The sequence below is a fragment of the Phasianus colchicus genome, chromosome 2 (genome assembly GCF_987193195.1).
Source record: "Phasianus colchicus chromosome 2, bPhaCol1.hap1.1, whole genome shotgun sequence".
NCBI classification, from domain to species: domain Eukaryota; kingdom Metazoa; phylum Chordata; class Aves; order Galliformes; family Phasianidae; genus Phasianus; species Phasianus colchicus.
The window spans coordinates 102,069,268-102,086,306 of NC_143437.1; the positions used below are offsets into that span (position 1 = coordinate 102,069,268).

The following is a 17,039-nucleotide window of genomic DNA, read 5'->3' on the forward strand; positions in this document are numbered from 1 at the left end:
CACAATGTCCTCATTCTTGATAATCTAGAGGTAGATTTTGTATAATTTATTTTGCTATTCAAAAAGTTGATTCCCAATCAAATCAGCTGAGGGAGCGAGTAAGCGACAGTTGTCATGCAGCAAATACAGCAAGATGATAGCATTGACAAATGTGACACAGAAGTACTCATTCTGCAGAAAGATATTGTACATGAAGTTACTTGCATGTATCTTTAAATCAGAAAACAAGAACCAGTTTTCTACTGTAGAGAAAATACAGCAATTCTCCAAAACAATTAGTAAAGTGTTTGAAAACTTTGGATCAAAGATTTCAATTTCCCTAAATAGAAAACAGCTTCTTTTCAAGCTTTTGGTTTCACCATTACAGCAAGAAGGGACAGGATGCAAAATTCTGGAAAAGATTCCACAAGAAATGTAATGGCAGCCAAGAACAACTTGAAAGGCCTTTAAAAAAATTTACTGAAATACTGTACGCATTCTCAAATTAAAAGTTCAGTGAACTGAAACTACTGAGGACTTTATATAAAATGTTGACTAAAATAGAACAAAATAATTACAAAAACTGAAAAAAGATTCCAAATATTTCATTTAAAAATGTAACTGGAGAATGTATTTTGTGCCACATTCACTGTAATTTTAAAAATTGTAACATGTTTTATTTCTTGTAGAAAAGTTTCACCTAGCTCATTTTCCAATATTTCTAACTGGAAAGCAAAAAATTTCATTTTAATTTAGTTACATCAAAATTTTTATTAACTGTTTGGTTTGAACACCAAATTCACATGCTGCAGCTTTTTGCACTACTCTCATTTGAGATCATGGAGAGAGAAATACACAGGCATGAGAAGAATTGGCTGTAATGGAGTATTAAAATACATTTAATTCATAAATATCATTATATCACACACTTGACTTACTATATGCATTACTTCTCATTTGACTGTAAACTTTATCCATGAACTAACTGAAGACCTCTAATGAGTAAGTTCTTTTTTATTTCAAGAGTATTTGATAGTTTTAAACATTCTTTTGGTGTAAACAGTTTAATCTCTAAATGAGGTTGCTGAGTATTAAGAGAAGACAAAATAAAGAGAGCTGTTGAGACTTACACTTTTTTGATGAAGTTTCACAGCTACTTTGGCCCCAGGTGTCACTATTCCAGACAAGGCAAATTTCAGTTGCAAACCTGCTCCAGTTGGGAGTTCAAACTCATTGTCCATAAACATATAGTGGACAAATAAGTCCTTGTCAACACCTCTTGAGATGGTCTGTGCAATCTGTGAATCAAACAAGGAAATAAATATTGACTAATCAGTGCTGGATACTAAATTTTATCACCTGCTTGATATACACAATTGAATGTGGATTGATTTAGATAATATGTAACATTCTGGCTTCCCCAAAGTCAATAGCAAAATGTCTTTTTGACTTTATCAAAAGCAGTGTTTTACTATATATTTCTGAACTGTACTACATTCTCTTTTCTTTTTAATATGATATACTATTAATTAATATAGATATATATGTCTCATAATAAAAAAATCAGTAATATACCATACTGGCTAGCACTGAGATTTTAGGAGTTCCACAATATATTACAATTCTGCAATAATATCTGAAGCCTCCTTTTTTTCCTTTCCTTCACCCATCTACAAGAAGGACTCTACTTAGTTACTGATAGGTCTTTATGGGTTCCTTAGAGTTCTTCAGACTAAATTTAGATATTCCATTTTAAGTATTTTTATTTTACGTGACCAGAATAGGCATCAAATATACATTCTTCATATAATATATCAATCAGAACTTTATAAACAACTGGTAGAAAAAGAAATAGTGGTGAATAATACATGCTGAAAAGTCAGAAACATACCATTTCAGGAACTCTCTGAAGAGTTTTAACGCACTCTAGAACCACACTTCCCAGAAGTTTGAAATCATTGAGTTTCATGTACCCGAGCTCTTCCCCCAGGATTCGCAGAAATGCTCTTCCTTCAGGAGCTTCCTTCTTGCTCAATTCTTTTATCAGTTTTTCAAGGTTAAGAATTATTGCTTTAGTGATGTCCTGAAAATTTAGTCAAAAAGTAGTAAAATAGATTTAGAGAATTCCGTAAGGAATTATATCTAGAATAATGACACATTGAATATCAGTTAACGTTGCCATTTTTTCTCCCTCCAGACAAAGGCCCATCCCACATGCCATGAAGAAAGAACACTGTTGAACAGTATTAAGGACTTCCATTTTAGCATACTAGAAAAGGAGAAAGTTCATATACAATAAACATATAAGCGCTCTAATTACTTTGTAAATATAGGATTGCTGTGCTGCACAGAGAATGCTTTCAAACTATACCTGATCCTGCTTGCCATCGTGGGAGTAACCAAAGTAGTCAAAGAGAGCTTTGGAAACCTGCTCTGGCACTTTGCCATCAACCCAGTACAGGGCCTTGCTTGCTGTATCTGGGAAAAATCCCTTCTCTCCAAACAAAGCTTCCAGTGTTGGTTCAAATCCCTTTCCATCCAAGCCAAGCTGAAATGAACAGAACATGCCATAACTGAGAGAGGTTCTCCACTTCTTTGTACCTTTACAACAAACAGACTTTCTGGGGAACAAAAAATGCATTTACAATTTATCCTACAAGTCTATGATTCTTAAGGGAAAATATGCAAGATAAGAGAATACTAGATATTATGATTAATTTTCTTTCGTCGGCGACGTCCAACATAAAACCTACACATAGGCTGTATCTCACTTAGAATCAACTATGAGTACTTCAGTGTGCCAGTAATGACTCATTAGTGTGAAGTCCATTTGTTACAGATGGGTTCATTTTACCCTAGCTGAGGCCTTTAATAACTCCAACAGGGTCGTCCATCCAGGCAATGGCAAGTGACATCACATAACGGATGGCTTGCTCTAAAGCCCATTGAGATCAAATGAAAGTCTCCTTGTAAGCACAGTGATCTTTAGATTTCTCCCAAAGCTTGTAAAAACAATACATTATTCATGGAAAGTTGTTATAAGCAAACAGAAGTGAGAAAGAAAACAGATGAATGCTAGCAAAGGCTTTTGATAATTGTACCTCAAAGATATCACTTGGGCCAAAACCATACACATTCAGGGTGGTTTTCAGCATAGTTTCTTTAGGAACATATCTGTTTGGATCAAATATCACATTTCCTTCTACTTTGGCGGAGATGGGATCGAGGCCAGGTACAGAAACTCTTTTGGAAACTTGATAATTTTGTGAGAATTTTCTGAAATCTTTGGCTGTTGGAACCTCGTTTCCTTTCAGTGCTTCTTCAACATGGCTTTTTAGACTAGGAAAAAGGACAGCAATGCAAAAATGATTAGTATGAATTGCAAAACATTTTTATCTCTAAGTGAGAGATTTCTTGAGTCAGTTGCAGACATTCGTACAACTGAGGTGACTGTATAGATGATTAGCTCTGTGCACACACTGACTAAGTCTAAGGGCAGGAGCAGCGCTGCCCTAACAAAGCCGCAGATCTACTCGGTTGATGTTCTTCAAACAAAGAAAACAAACCAGCAAACAAACAATCAATCAAACAAAAAAAAACCCATACAAAACTCACACTACTAAAATAACATTCATTGCAGTTATGGAAAAACTTTGTTCTTCTTAGGAGACAAGTATATAACAAAATTGTACTTACTCTTCAATGCCTACTTCGTCAGAGTCCAGGATATTGGCAATGTGTGAAGCGACAAAGCTTTTCACTTGCTCGTTCTTCTCCCTTGTGAGGATTCTCATAATCTTTGTGAGATCACTTGGGGAAGGATTCTTCATCAGTAGCAGATAGGTTGCTAGACGTTTATCTGTAGGTGCATCTCCTTCCTGGAATTCTTTCAGAAGTGCTGAACGATCCTACATAAACATAACAAGGTTGTCATACTCCTTTGGGAATAGACAGCATGAAATAATTTCAAGTATGTAATTTCTTCAAGACTGCATAATTACAAAGAATCCATCTTTTCTAAAACTGCTCAAAGTCTTGGCGTTGATAATATTCTGATACAGTTTCTCTTCTTAGATCTTTTCGCAGAAGTTATGTTTTTATTAAAATAGATTTTCTAACTCTGTATCTGGCAGATTAATTTGTTTTTTGTTTTTTTTTCTAAAAATGATTTTCTTGCAGGGGAATCTGAAGTGTTCTGATCTGCAGAATAAACTTAAAATTTTTAATCATTCAGCTTAGGAAAGAAGGTGATCAAAATGCCCCACTGTAGGAAAATTAAAAACATAGGTTGAAAATAAATAGTAACAATAATAAAAAATTTAATGCCTTAAATGGAAGTAAGTCTGAGGATGTGGGCTCCACATGATTTTGGGCTCCCAGACTCCTTAAGACTTGTCTGGAAACAAGATCTCACCTTTTAGGTGAGATGAATTTATTGATGCTGAAATTATCATGGCATTTGTAAACACAAATCTAAACAATACCATGAATGACAATGACAACAACGTGCCAGTATAAAATAGCAACCTGATTTTTCTTAGTAAATTCATTTAGATTTGGATTAATTCCTTATTTAAACCCAGCTTCAAATAAGCAGAATTCCATTTAAGTCACTTGCAGAAAATTTCCCATTTAAATTCAAAGTATCCATGTAAAGCAGCTTCTCCTCAAAGAAGTAACATTCACTGAATCAGAAGAATTTCTCAGAACTAAAGAAGTTCTATTAGAGCAGGAGGCAGCTAAAAGGAAGGTAGCAAAATTATGAATTGATAGGAGTGTCCTATTTTATTTAGTGAAGGTGAACTGAACACAGGTTATGCTAGTTCTTGTGTATTACCTCTTCTGTAATGGTCATTTTCCGGAATGCCTGTATGGCTGCTTTTTGAACTGAAAGTGATGCAGCTTGATTCCTGATACATGTTTTAAGAGAAGCCTTCAGGCTGGGTTTAGCTTTCTCCATGACTGCACCCATGTTTCCAATAGCCTGTCAGTGATGAAAACAAAGAAAGATGATTAATTTCTTTTCTCCATCAACAGAAGCAAAGTAATATATATGCTATGATAAGGAAAGAAGCAAATAAAAATACCCGAAGTGTGAGATATGTGAGTTCAGCATCTCCAGAACACTCAGTGCCAAGCAGTGATACCATGAAGTCAGCAACATCTGTTATTTCCTCTGTTACAATCATCTTCTCATTATAAAACCTGAAGCAAAAAAAAAAAAAAAAAAAAAAAGCATTAGAAACAAATGGTTAAAATGTCTATTTATTCTTTTATTTCAGTAGAAAAAAATCAAGAGAATAGCAAAAAACCCCTCTAAGAAGACTAGTCTTATAGTTTATACACTGTAATGTTCTCTTGATGTTATTTTGTAAAATCACATGCTGCCATTACTTACTTGGTAACAGCATGACTCAAGCCATAAAAGGAAGCTCTACTTGGCTGATACTGGGCCATGTTAAGCATTTCCCGGATTCTCTTCGGAGTAGGAGAAGGCAAGAGTCCCAGGGTATACGTGACCAGGTCAACCACAAGTGGATTCACGTTTCCAGTTCTCAGTATCTGAAGGACTGCACTGTAACACTCTGGAGTCCCGCACTGAATCAGGGCCTGAATCGTGATGGAACTGAAAGGAAAAGTGATGGCTTTAATTAATGAATTTCTTGTTTGCAGTTATTCCTGTATGCTTCTTGTTTGAAAGAAACATTTGACACGTTTGCTTAGGTCTGTTAATATAAATGTGTGGTAAATGTGTGTCCAGAAGTAAAGCACACAATTGCTAATCAAGAAGAAGATGCTTAATTTTACAAATTATGATAATATATGACTAGATAAGAACAAGATGAAAAATATTAACAGTACTGCAATTACACAGACATATCTATTTTTTTCCATGACTTTGAGATTTTCCATACTTTCAGTATTATAATACATTGAATCAGACTGAGGCTCTCTCTCTCTAGAGACTGAGGACATAAAGTATGCATAAACTCCCTGAAATCCAGCCAAGACAGGAACAGTAGGATTTGGGAATGGAGGTCAATGTCAAACCAAAGGTTTGTGCCCTTACATGGCTCTAAAAATCTCACTTTCAAAACTGTGTTCTTGGAATTTGGAATTACATTGTCCTTGAGCAAAACTAGATCAAAGATATTTGGCCATAAGAACATGTTCACTGGATTGCATCAGGCATATACACTTGGCTTGGTGGTGGAGAGGAAAACCCCACACTGTTATATTCAACTCAATTTAATTTATAGTTCAGTTTCTTCATTAAAATGGAAAGATTTGATCAGATAATGATCAAGCAATATTAGTACTTCATAGATGTCTGGAACTTTCAGACCTATTTAAATTCTTAAACTGCTTTCATTTTTTTAATATTCAAGTTATTACCATCTGAGCACTTCTGATGGAAAAATATTCATAGGTCTTACTCTGTTATTTCTTTCTCTAGATTATTAACATGAAACCTATCTTTCTGAAGGACAATCTTGACATCTGTTTAAACTACGTTTTGAGAGAATGTGCAGTGAATCATCAACTTTGGAATTATTTTGCTATGGTATTGACAAACGCTGGAACTGCTGGAACATACCTTGAAGTTTCCATCATCTTTGGTACAAGAGAGCCAAGAGTGGTGTTGTGTAAACTTCTAAGTCCAGAAACAAATCTGTAAAAGAGTTTTGCTCTCTGCTGGTTCTGCTGGGAGGCGGTAAGTTTCTGCAGTTCCTGAAGAATTTTCAAAACAGCATCACCCTGCCTGGAAAATTTAGCATCTGTGCTTTCCAGTGCAAGTCCCTTCTCTTCCAGTTCATCTAGAAATTAAACCAATGACACTCTTCATTACTTGATCAAAGAGCTCTCTACACTGAATATAATTAATATCAACTGCTTAGATTGCTTTATACTGCAATTGTTGAAGCTCAACAACTGAACATTTTGTAAAAATAAATGGAATTTAAATGCAATTCTCCCCAAAGTAGAATAATGATACTTATTTGCATAAAGCATCTGAAAATTTCATTAAGACATTTCCTTGGCACCTTGCATACTAGCAGAGTTCACCTTTCTAACTTTTAATGAGTGAGTATATCTTAGAAAAAAATATGCTCTGAAAATGCAATAACAATTGCATAGTAAAGAAGGGCATTTCAGAACCGAACATATATTAATCAAGAATTGATGCAACTGAAGTTACAAAAGAAATTATGGTTAACTTAAAAATGTCTTGTTAAAGTCATTTTCAAAAAGATTAGAATTACTTTCCATTATTTAGATTATTTAGAATGTTTTAATTATAAAGATTAATTTCAAAATTGAAAAGACAAAGATTGTGTAGAATTACAAGTTATTTTTAAACTTTTCTTTTTTTTTTCACATTTCTCCCCAAATCTTTTTCTGTCTAAGTCAATGGAGATTCATTCAAAAATATCATATGGTTTGGTGTTCTCAAATACATCTTCAACAAATTCACTGTTTGAAAGAAAATATAAAATTGGTTCATCTATTTGACATTTATTTAGAATTGCAGCTGTACCTCCATCAAAATTTCTGATATTCATCCTCTGATTATCTTCAAGCTTCAGTGTCTGGTTGACTTCTGTCATCATACCATACTGATTTCTAGCAAACAAACAAAAAAATCAGTTCTTTAGTTGAGTCAAAATTCCTTTGAGGGATCTTTCTACACTTCTTGCATCCTTGCAAACAAAGTGCAGATTTAGGGAAAAAGTCAGGGCAGAATTAGCTACATTAGCATCCAAAATGAATATTTATTTTAAAATGGTAATTATAAATAGTGATCAACATACTTGTATGAGGAAGGCAGAAACAGGTGTTTTTCACTGCAGACAACATCTCTTATATGTTTTTTCTTTGCATCAATATTGTAGTGACAGGATTGAGTGCTACTCAGAAGGGTAGATAGTGGGATGTTCTGTAAAATGAAAAAAATATGGGAGTTATTTTATTGAATAGTATAGGAAACAGTTTTAAAGTTTGCTAGTTTTTCTGAAACCTTAGCTCTTATAGTCTATTCGATGGTGCATAACTTGTAATCATTCTCATGCAAAAAGGAAATTATGCCAGTAGCAAACGAAGTCTCTCTACAAGAAAAAATCCCACAGATATTTTTTCTCAGGCATCACTGTGCTGTTTGTCATATTAGTTACTTCATGATATTCTTAGAATATAGGACTAGTTCATATAAACTAGCTTGTAATTTTTAGAGCACTTCCGGACCCTCACCACAACTGATGTTCTTTCTAATTTCACTCTTATACACATTTTGAAGTTTTCTACAACAAGGTGTAGAAGTAGCAGAAGTTATAAAATGTGTTTTTCAGAATGATACGAATTCCTCTTTTTTTTTTTTTCCTTTGGGAAAACACTGAATAGCACAGATGCCATGGTATCAGGAAGAAATCTGCGAATATTCATGCAAGCAACTGCATTTGATTGTAGGGGATTCGTAAGTAGCCTGAACAGCATGTCAAAACATTTATTTCAGGAGATTTAGAGCCCTCTCCTGCTTGTCACAGACATATCTGAGTGTTGGAGGATTATATGGTTTACATGAAGTGGGAATGTTGAAAATATTGACCCACAAAATAAAAATTTTGTATATGATCTGATAGGTTATTGTGCAGTCAACAGTACCAACTCCAACTATTACAAGTTTTCCTCCAAGAATTCATGAGAGGAACATCAAAGATAGTTAGATTCTTTTTCTCTGCATCTGTTCTTCATTACTAACTGCCAACAAAACCACAGGCTACTCTTACATAGGAGCGCAGAAAACCTTTTATAGGATCAATACAAAATTAGTAGTTGCTTATCTTTTTAAGCAATGTAGAAAAATGTTATATTACAGACTTTTTAGTGGTATACTTACTAGTCCTTTTACAATGGCAACAGGGCTGACATAATCTCTGATTGGACTGAAGTTGTCACAGGCTTTCAGGTTCCTGTTAATTAAAATATCTTCTGCAACACTTCCTCTTCTGGATTTGAACTCAACCTCACTGTCGCACTTTCCATATACAGTATCCTAGAAGGAGGAAAGGAATCAGTGTCTTTATTGATGTTATCAGCCATTTTCTATTCTGGCAGAAATGCACACACTGTCATCTGAATTTCCAGGTCTTCTGAAAATTATATCAAGAATAACTCTACTAGGTGACATTTATTCCACTTATTAAGAAAATAAGGTGAATGCTTTTCAAAATTCTTACCATGGAAATTGTTTTTATGTTTTCCTCTGTTTCTGTTGGTGCAAGGAGAGCTGAGATGATTCCTCTCTTGAGATTGAGGACATTCAGAGGTTCATCCTTCTCTGGATATAGTTTGACTTTTGTTCCATCCTGAGTGCTGAATTTCAGGTCATGTCTGCCAGAAAAATCCCCAACATTAGTATGAAATCATGTTAAAACCACCCAGGAAGGCGTGATTTTAAACTGATAGGCTATACCTAAAGCAGCATGTTTTATCTTGGTCTATCATTATTTAATATTTCTTGTTACTACTATTAAAAAATATTACTATTAAAGTACGTCCTTCCCAGCAAAATTCTATCCAAGGACATTCTGGTATCACCAGACTACGTCATGTAAGGACAAGTAAATATCAGGAGCAATGGCTGGAAGTTGGAATTGCAACAATTCAGATAGTAGATGAGCAAATTTTTAGACTGAGGTAATTATTAACTACTGCAGTTATCTACAGAATGATGGGAAACACTAAAAGCCACTACTTGTGGCTTTTAAATAAAAACTCCACTGTGCAAAATATATTTTAGCACTCTCCCAAGTTTTTTTAAGATCTGTGGGTTGGGAAACAAGAGGGAGTGTATTGTGAGACACTGCAATAAACAAAGAAGTACAAATAATGCATACACTACCAGGCACTGGGGACTAATTGGGTGGAGGGAGTAATAGTAAGCTTCAAAAGTAGATAAGCAAAGAAAAGCTAAGTTGCATAGGTCATTAAAGATCATGATAGGAAATCCGGACTTCAGTCTCAAATGCCTTTCTATTGCACAGTCTTTGTACCATATCAGCAATGGAAAATGGCTGCAGACAGTCATGTGAGAATTTGCGTACAAGAACAAATATTCCCCTTGCAGTAATCTTTTAGGGAACTAACCAACAGTTTCATGATGTAAATGATATAAAAAGTTACAAAGACATTCTAGGTGAAAATTCTGGATAGAAAAAAAAGCTTCCTTGGTAGAACTGCATAATGGGGAGAGAATTGCTATGGAACCAGCATATAAACCTGTCACATTATCATCAGCGTGTTCTAAACCTGGAAAAGTATAGTCAGGGCTGCTACATTACCAGCCATTCAGTGCTAAAACTACAGGTATTGATGAATTAGTTACTGATAACTGATATTTCTTACTTGGACATGGCATTTGCAAAGTCTTCAGAGTTCTTTGACTTCTTCAGCACGGCTCTTCTCTCACTGTCAACACCAAATGTCTCCCTTAGGGAGCAATGCATTGTCCTCAGGATGAACTGGCACAGCTGTGGTACCTCCAGCTCAACCTGAAAATACAAACTCTATGTGTTTATCTGTTTCTTTTTCATTACGATGTTCCCCTATCATCTAGCTCCAGTCCTGAAAACATGGTGTTCCTTGGGTTGGGCAAAGTGTCAGAATCGTGCTGACAGCTGCTCTTGGGAAAGATTCCAAAGTGCTCTCAACAGCTTTAGGCAGCTTGAGGAAGAAGACATGAAAACAAGTATTGATTTGGCTGATGGCGCGAAGTGTCCTATACACATATTAACAAAGCAGCTTTAGGTGTTCAAAATTTACAGTACTAGAATAATTGTTTGAAAACTTGTGTCATTGTAATGATTACTGTTGCATGCCAGAATACTGTAAGCCAAAAATAAAAATCAATTCTTTAATTGCAGGGGAAAAAAAAACAAAAAAAAAAACACAAAAACCAACTAGTGAAAGGAATGTTTTGGAGAAGCTAGGAGGGGGTTTGGGACAGACATTAGTTTAATGCCCAGTGGAGTCTTTTATCCCTACAGTATGGATCCTGGCTTGACAGTTACCACCAATTGGCCATCAAGTGATTTTCATGGCATTAGTGAGTTGTTTTAGTTTGATTTCTAGAATTATTTGATGTACACTCAACCTGGTAGCCAAGGAAAGCTCAATTACCAGGTCTTCTTCCTCTCCCTTAAAAATACAGCCCAATCAGGACAAAAAAGCTCTGATACAGTGGTATAAGGGAATATTCTGTCTAGAATAGGGAGACTTATTCTTCAGATCTCTCAATGAGTACCTTTCAAAATAATAATTTTACCCAGTTGCCAAGTAGTATGTTAGTCAATGTACAGTCCCAATGAGTGCATTTACTCCTGTTTCCTTACTTTACAGGTGATCTTTGAACCGCTTCGAGAGTCTGTTGTCCCCATGATCCCACTTGATGTTTCTGCTTCATATAAGTAAACATATTTTCTAAGGTTTTTAAATCGGGCTGCATCTTCTGCAATTGGGAAAACAAAAGTGTTTTCATCATTTGTTAGGATATGCATATCTAGATCCATATTAATGTGTAACTAAAATGTATAGCACTCATAAAGGAAGCATGCAAACTGTCCAACTATTTTCTTGTACATTTGCTATAGAGGAGTTCATAGACACAGCTGGATATATTCTAAAGAAACTATAGCTTGGACAAATTTTTTAGTTGGAAGTTTTCAGTTTTTGGTTCCACAGCTCTATATTATGAGTGCTGACAGTATGACCCCATCTGGCCATAAGATCACATTCCATTAAAGATAATGACAGAATCAGCAGAAAACTTAAGGTGTGGAACTGTTTTAAAAATGACTCAATTTGTTCTATTTAAACTAATGAAATGGAAGTTTTAAAACTGCTGATAAAATAATTAATTTCACCTAAGATTTCCATATAATAGTTCAAAGATATGGAAGAAGCTCCATATAAAATGAAAAGGACTGAAAGTAAATAAACATGGAAAAGAATAAGACACCAAATCTAGCATTCCTCATTACTATTTCACTTGAATCTACAGCACATATTTCTAAAACCACTGATCTACTGTAATCAATTCACATAGTAAGTCAAGGAATTTCCTTAGAGCAGACTCTTTTTCTTGTAATTAGATTTTAGCTATGTAAAAAGCATCCAGTGCATGACAAAACCACCAAGTTTTTGAGTGAGGATGAGGCGGGAGGAAGGATTTATGAAGGTGTTTCACTTAATACCAAAGGAAACCACAAAACATAATGTGTTTCCTCAAAGGAATGGATTTAACCAGCATTAAACATGTGCCTGTTGATTTCAGAGGCAATTTGTCTATAATTTTGAGTCCTACAGGCAGGAATGATTGGATGTTAGGAAGTGCTTCCCTGAGAGAGTGGTCAGGCACTAGAATGGGCTGCCCAGGGAGGTGGTGGAGGCACCAACGTTTAGATGTTGTACTGAAGGACACGGTTTAGTGGGAAATATTGGTGATAGGTGGACGGTTGGACTGGGTGACCTTAGAGGTTTTTTCCAACCTTGGTGATTTTATGCTTCTATGAATATTGTAAGAGACAGTAAAAAAAAAAATAAATTATTCACTGTCAAGGAGGGATATAATCTTCTTTTGATGTTTGGAATGTGTAATGCAGTCCACATCATGTCCTCAGGTACAGTTAATTCCCACTATATTTACAGCTATCATTTTAAACTAACCATATGATTGGGCATGTTAGGGGACAGTGTTAAAGCAGTTTATTGTACCTGAACCAGAAGTTACCATTCCCTCAGATTGGACTGAGCATCTCACAGGGTTGTGATGTTACTGTGATGCTGAGTGAAAAACAGTTTCCTAAATTGCTCCTATGTGGTCATTTGTGACTATCAAAATGTATTTGATCTACTTTTACAGAAGCAAAAGGTAAAGTCATCTTGCTGTAAACCCACACACCCCCCATCCAATCTCTACGGCTTTGCTTGCCAGCACCTGCCATGAATGTAGCATAGTCCTCCTCTGTTATAAAATATTTATTATGGCACATGGCAATAGCAATGGGATCTTGCTATGTATGTCACATATTCGCATACTTACAAAAGTGAACAGTATATTACTATGACATTTTGTATTTCCTTCTTGGGCTATCATTTCTATAAGCTTTACATACTTCAATAGTGTTTCAACTGAATTTAATGAAATTGCTACAAAGAATTAATGTAATTAAAAATAAGTATCATATAGTACTCAGCATCTTGCAAACATTTGAAAAGTCAATTAAGTAATCTAATTAACCTTAAATTTACCACTATCCCTGTCACTTTCTGCTTGTCCTGGACTTTACCACTGCTTAACTGTACATGCTCAGAAATTTTTTCAATGCCAGTATGTACTACGCTAAAGCCAAAAGGATAATTACTGCTTCACTTCCTGCTTTTAAACAGTGATAAATGGAAAAGGAATGTGGAAATGACAAGATTAGAAACAAAAAAGAATTTATTATATAAAAAATACACAAGAAATTGGCCCAGTAAAGTCTTCGTTTGGGGCATCTAAAAAAAATCTCAGTTGCCTGGAGATGGTGCTGAAGTATCCAAGTGGAGACAAAAAGCCTGAAGATTAAAGGGGACAACGAAGAAAACAACCCCATTTGATACTTTGACCCTACGATGGAACATTACGTGTCTAACCAGGCAGTCAGGGCCAGTCAGAGTTCATTATAAAGATAGGGCATAAAGTCAGCATTTCCTGAGTCTGGACTTGTTTTTAGGAACTGCTGTTCCTGCTGATAGAGTTGATGATTTATTCTGCAGGTATTTAGTTAGATATCCAAGTGTAATTCTGTGGGATAAGCAGACAATGTGATGGGAATGTAAGAAGTGAGATTCAGCCCATGTAATTGTAACATACATAACCTCATTAATAAAGCTTAAGATTTGACAAAAACAGGTTTCCAGATTAAGGAATTTGTATGTGAGAATTAAGAAATCAACAAAACAATGAACAAAGTAAAGTTTCTTAAAAGGGGACTTTAAAAAAGTTTACAAACACCACCTCTCTCTCTTCTTTTGATATTCTTAGGGCTAAGCTTTATGGACAACTAAATACCTAAAATAAATGACAATAAGTACTTTGGAATATCGTCATCAGTTTTGTTTTAGTTATTTCAGAGGAAGTATAGAATAGGAAAAACTCTGAAGATTGTATTCAGCTAGTATAGCAATATAAGATAACAAAAGCAGATGCAAGAAATCAGTTACTTGAACATCCTGGGTTTCCATTTTCAGGTGTTTCTTCCTCTGTAAATAGTAAAAAACAAGAATTAAAAGTGCACAAGCAATTTTCTAGCCTTAAAGCAAGGCTTATGCAAACAAAAATGGAAACAATTTTCATTTCAAGATCTAATTAATATCAAAATTGTTGTAGTTTTGCACTGAAATAAATAACAAATATACTTAACATTGATGACACAGACTAAAGTTTAAAGAGCATTACATGAATTGTCGTGACATTGTGAACGATGAGCTGAAAGTAGGATCTTCAGTTTACTAAATTAAATTACTTTGATTTAAACCTCAAGATCATCTTCTAGGTTGACCAGTATTTTTAAAGGTTCTTTGTTATTTGAATTTTTTTAAAAGTGGGCACAAAATTTATAGGCAGACGGATGAAATGCAACACATGCAATGCAGTTCACTTACTTTAAAATTTTAGTCTATCTGGAGTACAGATATACTGCAGAATGGATGAATGGCTGTAATTTGCATTCCGTACACTCAAAAATGACAACTTTGATACATAATACTATAATTCTCTGTAACCAAAACTTTTCCAAAAATTTGTGTGTTTGTGTGTGTAGAAAATATAGGCAAATATTCAGAGTTCATAATTTCGAGGAAAAGAACACTTACTGGAAGTCCATTCAATTTAAGAAGGATTATTTGCTCCAATATATCTTAAATACATCCCATATTACTCTATTTTAAATGGAATAAAATGTACTGTAGTAAGCTTGCTGCACTCCTGTGTTGATACATCATTCTTTGGACTTTCACACTTGAATGCCAGAACTTTTCAGAATAGTCCCTGTGGACTTTCCAAGCTTCCATAATGGAAGGTTGATTGCTCTACAGTAGTATAGTTAGTTATAGTAATAACATTAATAATAAGCATTAGAAACAAGTTCATCCTTCAAAATTCTGGTCATCATCAGAATGTGATGATGAATTGTATCTGCATATAAACCCTGCATTGGTTAAGACCTGTATAACTGGTGCCGGACTCACCCTCTTCCTTAAGATTCCTGAAATCTTAACACTACATAGTCACATTCTAAAAAGCCATTTCATGGGAAGCAAAGAGGTTGCTCACAATATACAGCATCATATTGACCCAAGCTGTCTTTTCTGATTTAGAAAGAAAACTTCACTACTCTTATTACTACTACTGATGGCTGCGTTCCTTTAACAGAAAATTGTATTTCAAATGTAAGTGCTACCTGCCAAATACATTTTACTTTATCACTCACAGTTCTTTCACACACACACAAAAAAAGGGTTAGCAACAGCTGGAATAAGTCTGTACTGTAAGTGACAGCACTTCCATGGAGGTGAATACGGAACGGCATTACAGAAAAACAATCAGGACAAAGTAAACTGTATGAATTTCTCATAAATTGTAAAAAAAAAAACACATTGAATTTGATCAAAAAACAGTCAAAAGACAACATTTGCGATTTTTCCTGCATTGGGATCCTCTTGTTGTCCAGCCCAAGAAGGGGAAGAGACGATCTCTTTATCATTCTTTCCATCTCTAATTCTATAAGCCACAGTCCCGCTGATTTTCACTTTCTTCTTATTTTAACAAGTTCACAAATAAAGCAGCAAAAAATGCTGACATAAAAGATGGTACTTACGTGTGAAAACACCACTGCTGAGCAGCAGCAAGAGCAGCAAGAGCTGCACAGGGCCCATGGTGAGCCCTGGATGCTCTTGGTCCTCTTTCTTTTCCTTCCCTCCCTTCTTCACCTCTTCACCACCACCTCAGAGGGAGAATGAGCCTTCTGACTTGGACCTTCATTTATATAATCTGTAGCAAGCAGCTGAGGCAAACGGTTTAGAAAGCTCAGAGCAAATTGCCAAAGGTCCAAAGGTGACAGATCTAGATCCTCACTGTGCTCCAAACACTGCTCTGCATTGGTTGCTGGGAGTCCCCGAAGGCAGAAGACTGAGCATACACTGGAAATAAGTTACTATCCCAGTTGTTGGGTTGTTTTTTTTCACAGTTTTGAAAACAACATCAAAAGCTACAGCATTTCACAGCGTTTTCAAAGACATTTCCCGTGTTTACATGGGAAGGCTTAAAATGCATAAATCAGAGCTGGAAGAAATGATGATCCTCGCAGCATGTTTTCGGCATAGATGTTGAGAGTACCTCAGAACATCAGAGATTACTGTATGATTTAGGCATCTTCCCTTTACAGGCAGAAGAATGAAAAGTGTCTTCTTTTTTCTACAATTTTTTTTCTTTTTTTCTACATAATTTTTCATATGCTTTTCTAAAAACAAATTTCCTTGCAGTATTCTGGCAATCAGAATGTTGAAAGTGAGCTCTGTATAATTCTTTTCTTTTCTTGTTTTTAGATTCCATTTCTTTCATTTGTTAATGTAGCAAAGATATGAAAATGAGTTGATGACATTCATTTGAATGAAGAAGATAAAACCGTGAAGAAAACTAAATTCAGACAAACAAATGAAAAAATTGTTTATGAATATGCACATTGGTTTTGTGTCATGAGAAATCTCACTAGTTTGAATTCTCTCTCAATTCATATTTATTGAAACTAACTGCAATAAAACAAACAAACAAAATCCTTGACTACGGAAATAGTTGAGGTCATTTTGTTCAGTGAATTTAATTTTCAGATATCTTATGAAAATGAAATGTTTTGACATTCCTAAATCAAAATATTTCCTCTTAGTTTACTGAATCAACAATTAAAGTTCAGTAATATCTTTTCCCTTGAAATGTTACTATGCATCACACCAGTTATCTTCAA

General features: G+C 35.0%; 1 protein-coding gene across 1 annotated transcript in view; it reads right to left on the minus strand.

Moving 5' to 3' along the window:
• APOB (apolipoprotein B) overlaps positions 1-16,046 on the minus strand; it is a 36,261-nt gene extending 20,215 nt beyond the window's left edge. The window contains exons 1-17 of the mRNA XM_031595904.2: positions 15,897-16,046; positions 14,242-14,280; positions 11,370-11,485; positions 10,384-10,529; positions 9,216-9,369; positions 8,876-9,031; positions 7,794-7,918; positions 7,520-7,605; positions 6,578-6,797; positions 5,378-5,605; positions 5,067-5,184; positions 4,817-4,963; positions 3,676-3,887; positions 3,081-3,318; positions 2,351-2,527; positions 1,871-2,062; positions 1,110-1,277 (exon numbers count right to left, since the gene is read on the minus strand). Coding sequence (XP_031451764.2) covers positions 1,110-1,277; positions 1,871-2,062; positions 2,351-2,527; positions 3,081-3,318; positions 3,676-3,887; positions 4,817-4,963; positions 5,067-5,184; positions 5,378-5,605; positions 6,578-6,797; positions 7,520-7,605; positions 7,794-7,918; positions 8,876-9,031; positions 9,216-9,369; positions 10,384-10,529; positions 11,370-11,485; positions 14,242-14,280; positions 15,897-15,954 — 2,580 coding nt within the window. The 5' untranslated portion in view covers positions 15,955-16,046. The remainder of the gene's footprint in view (positions 1-1,109; positions 1,278-1,870; positions 2,063-2,350; positions 2,528-3,080; positions 3,319-3,675; positions 3,888-4,816; positions 4,964-5,066; positions 5,185-5,377; positions 5,606-6,577; positions 6,798-7,519; positions 7,606-7,793; positions 7,919-8,875; positions 9,032-9,215; positions 9,370-10,383; positions 10,530-11,369; positions 11,486-14,241; positions 14,281-15,896) is intronic.
• Between the last annotated feature and the right edge of the window lie 993 nt (positions 16,047-17,039).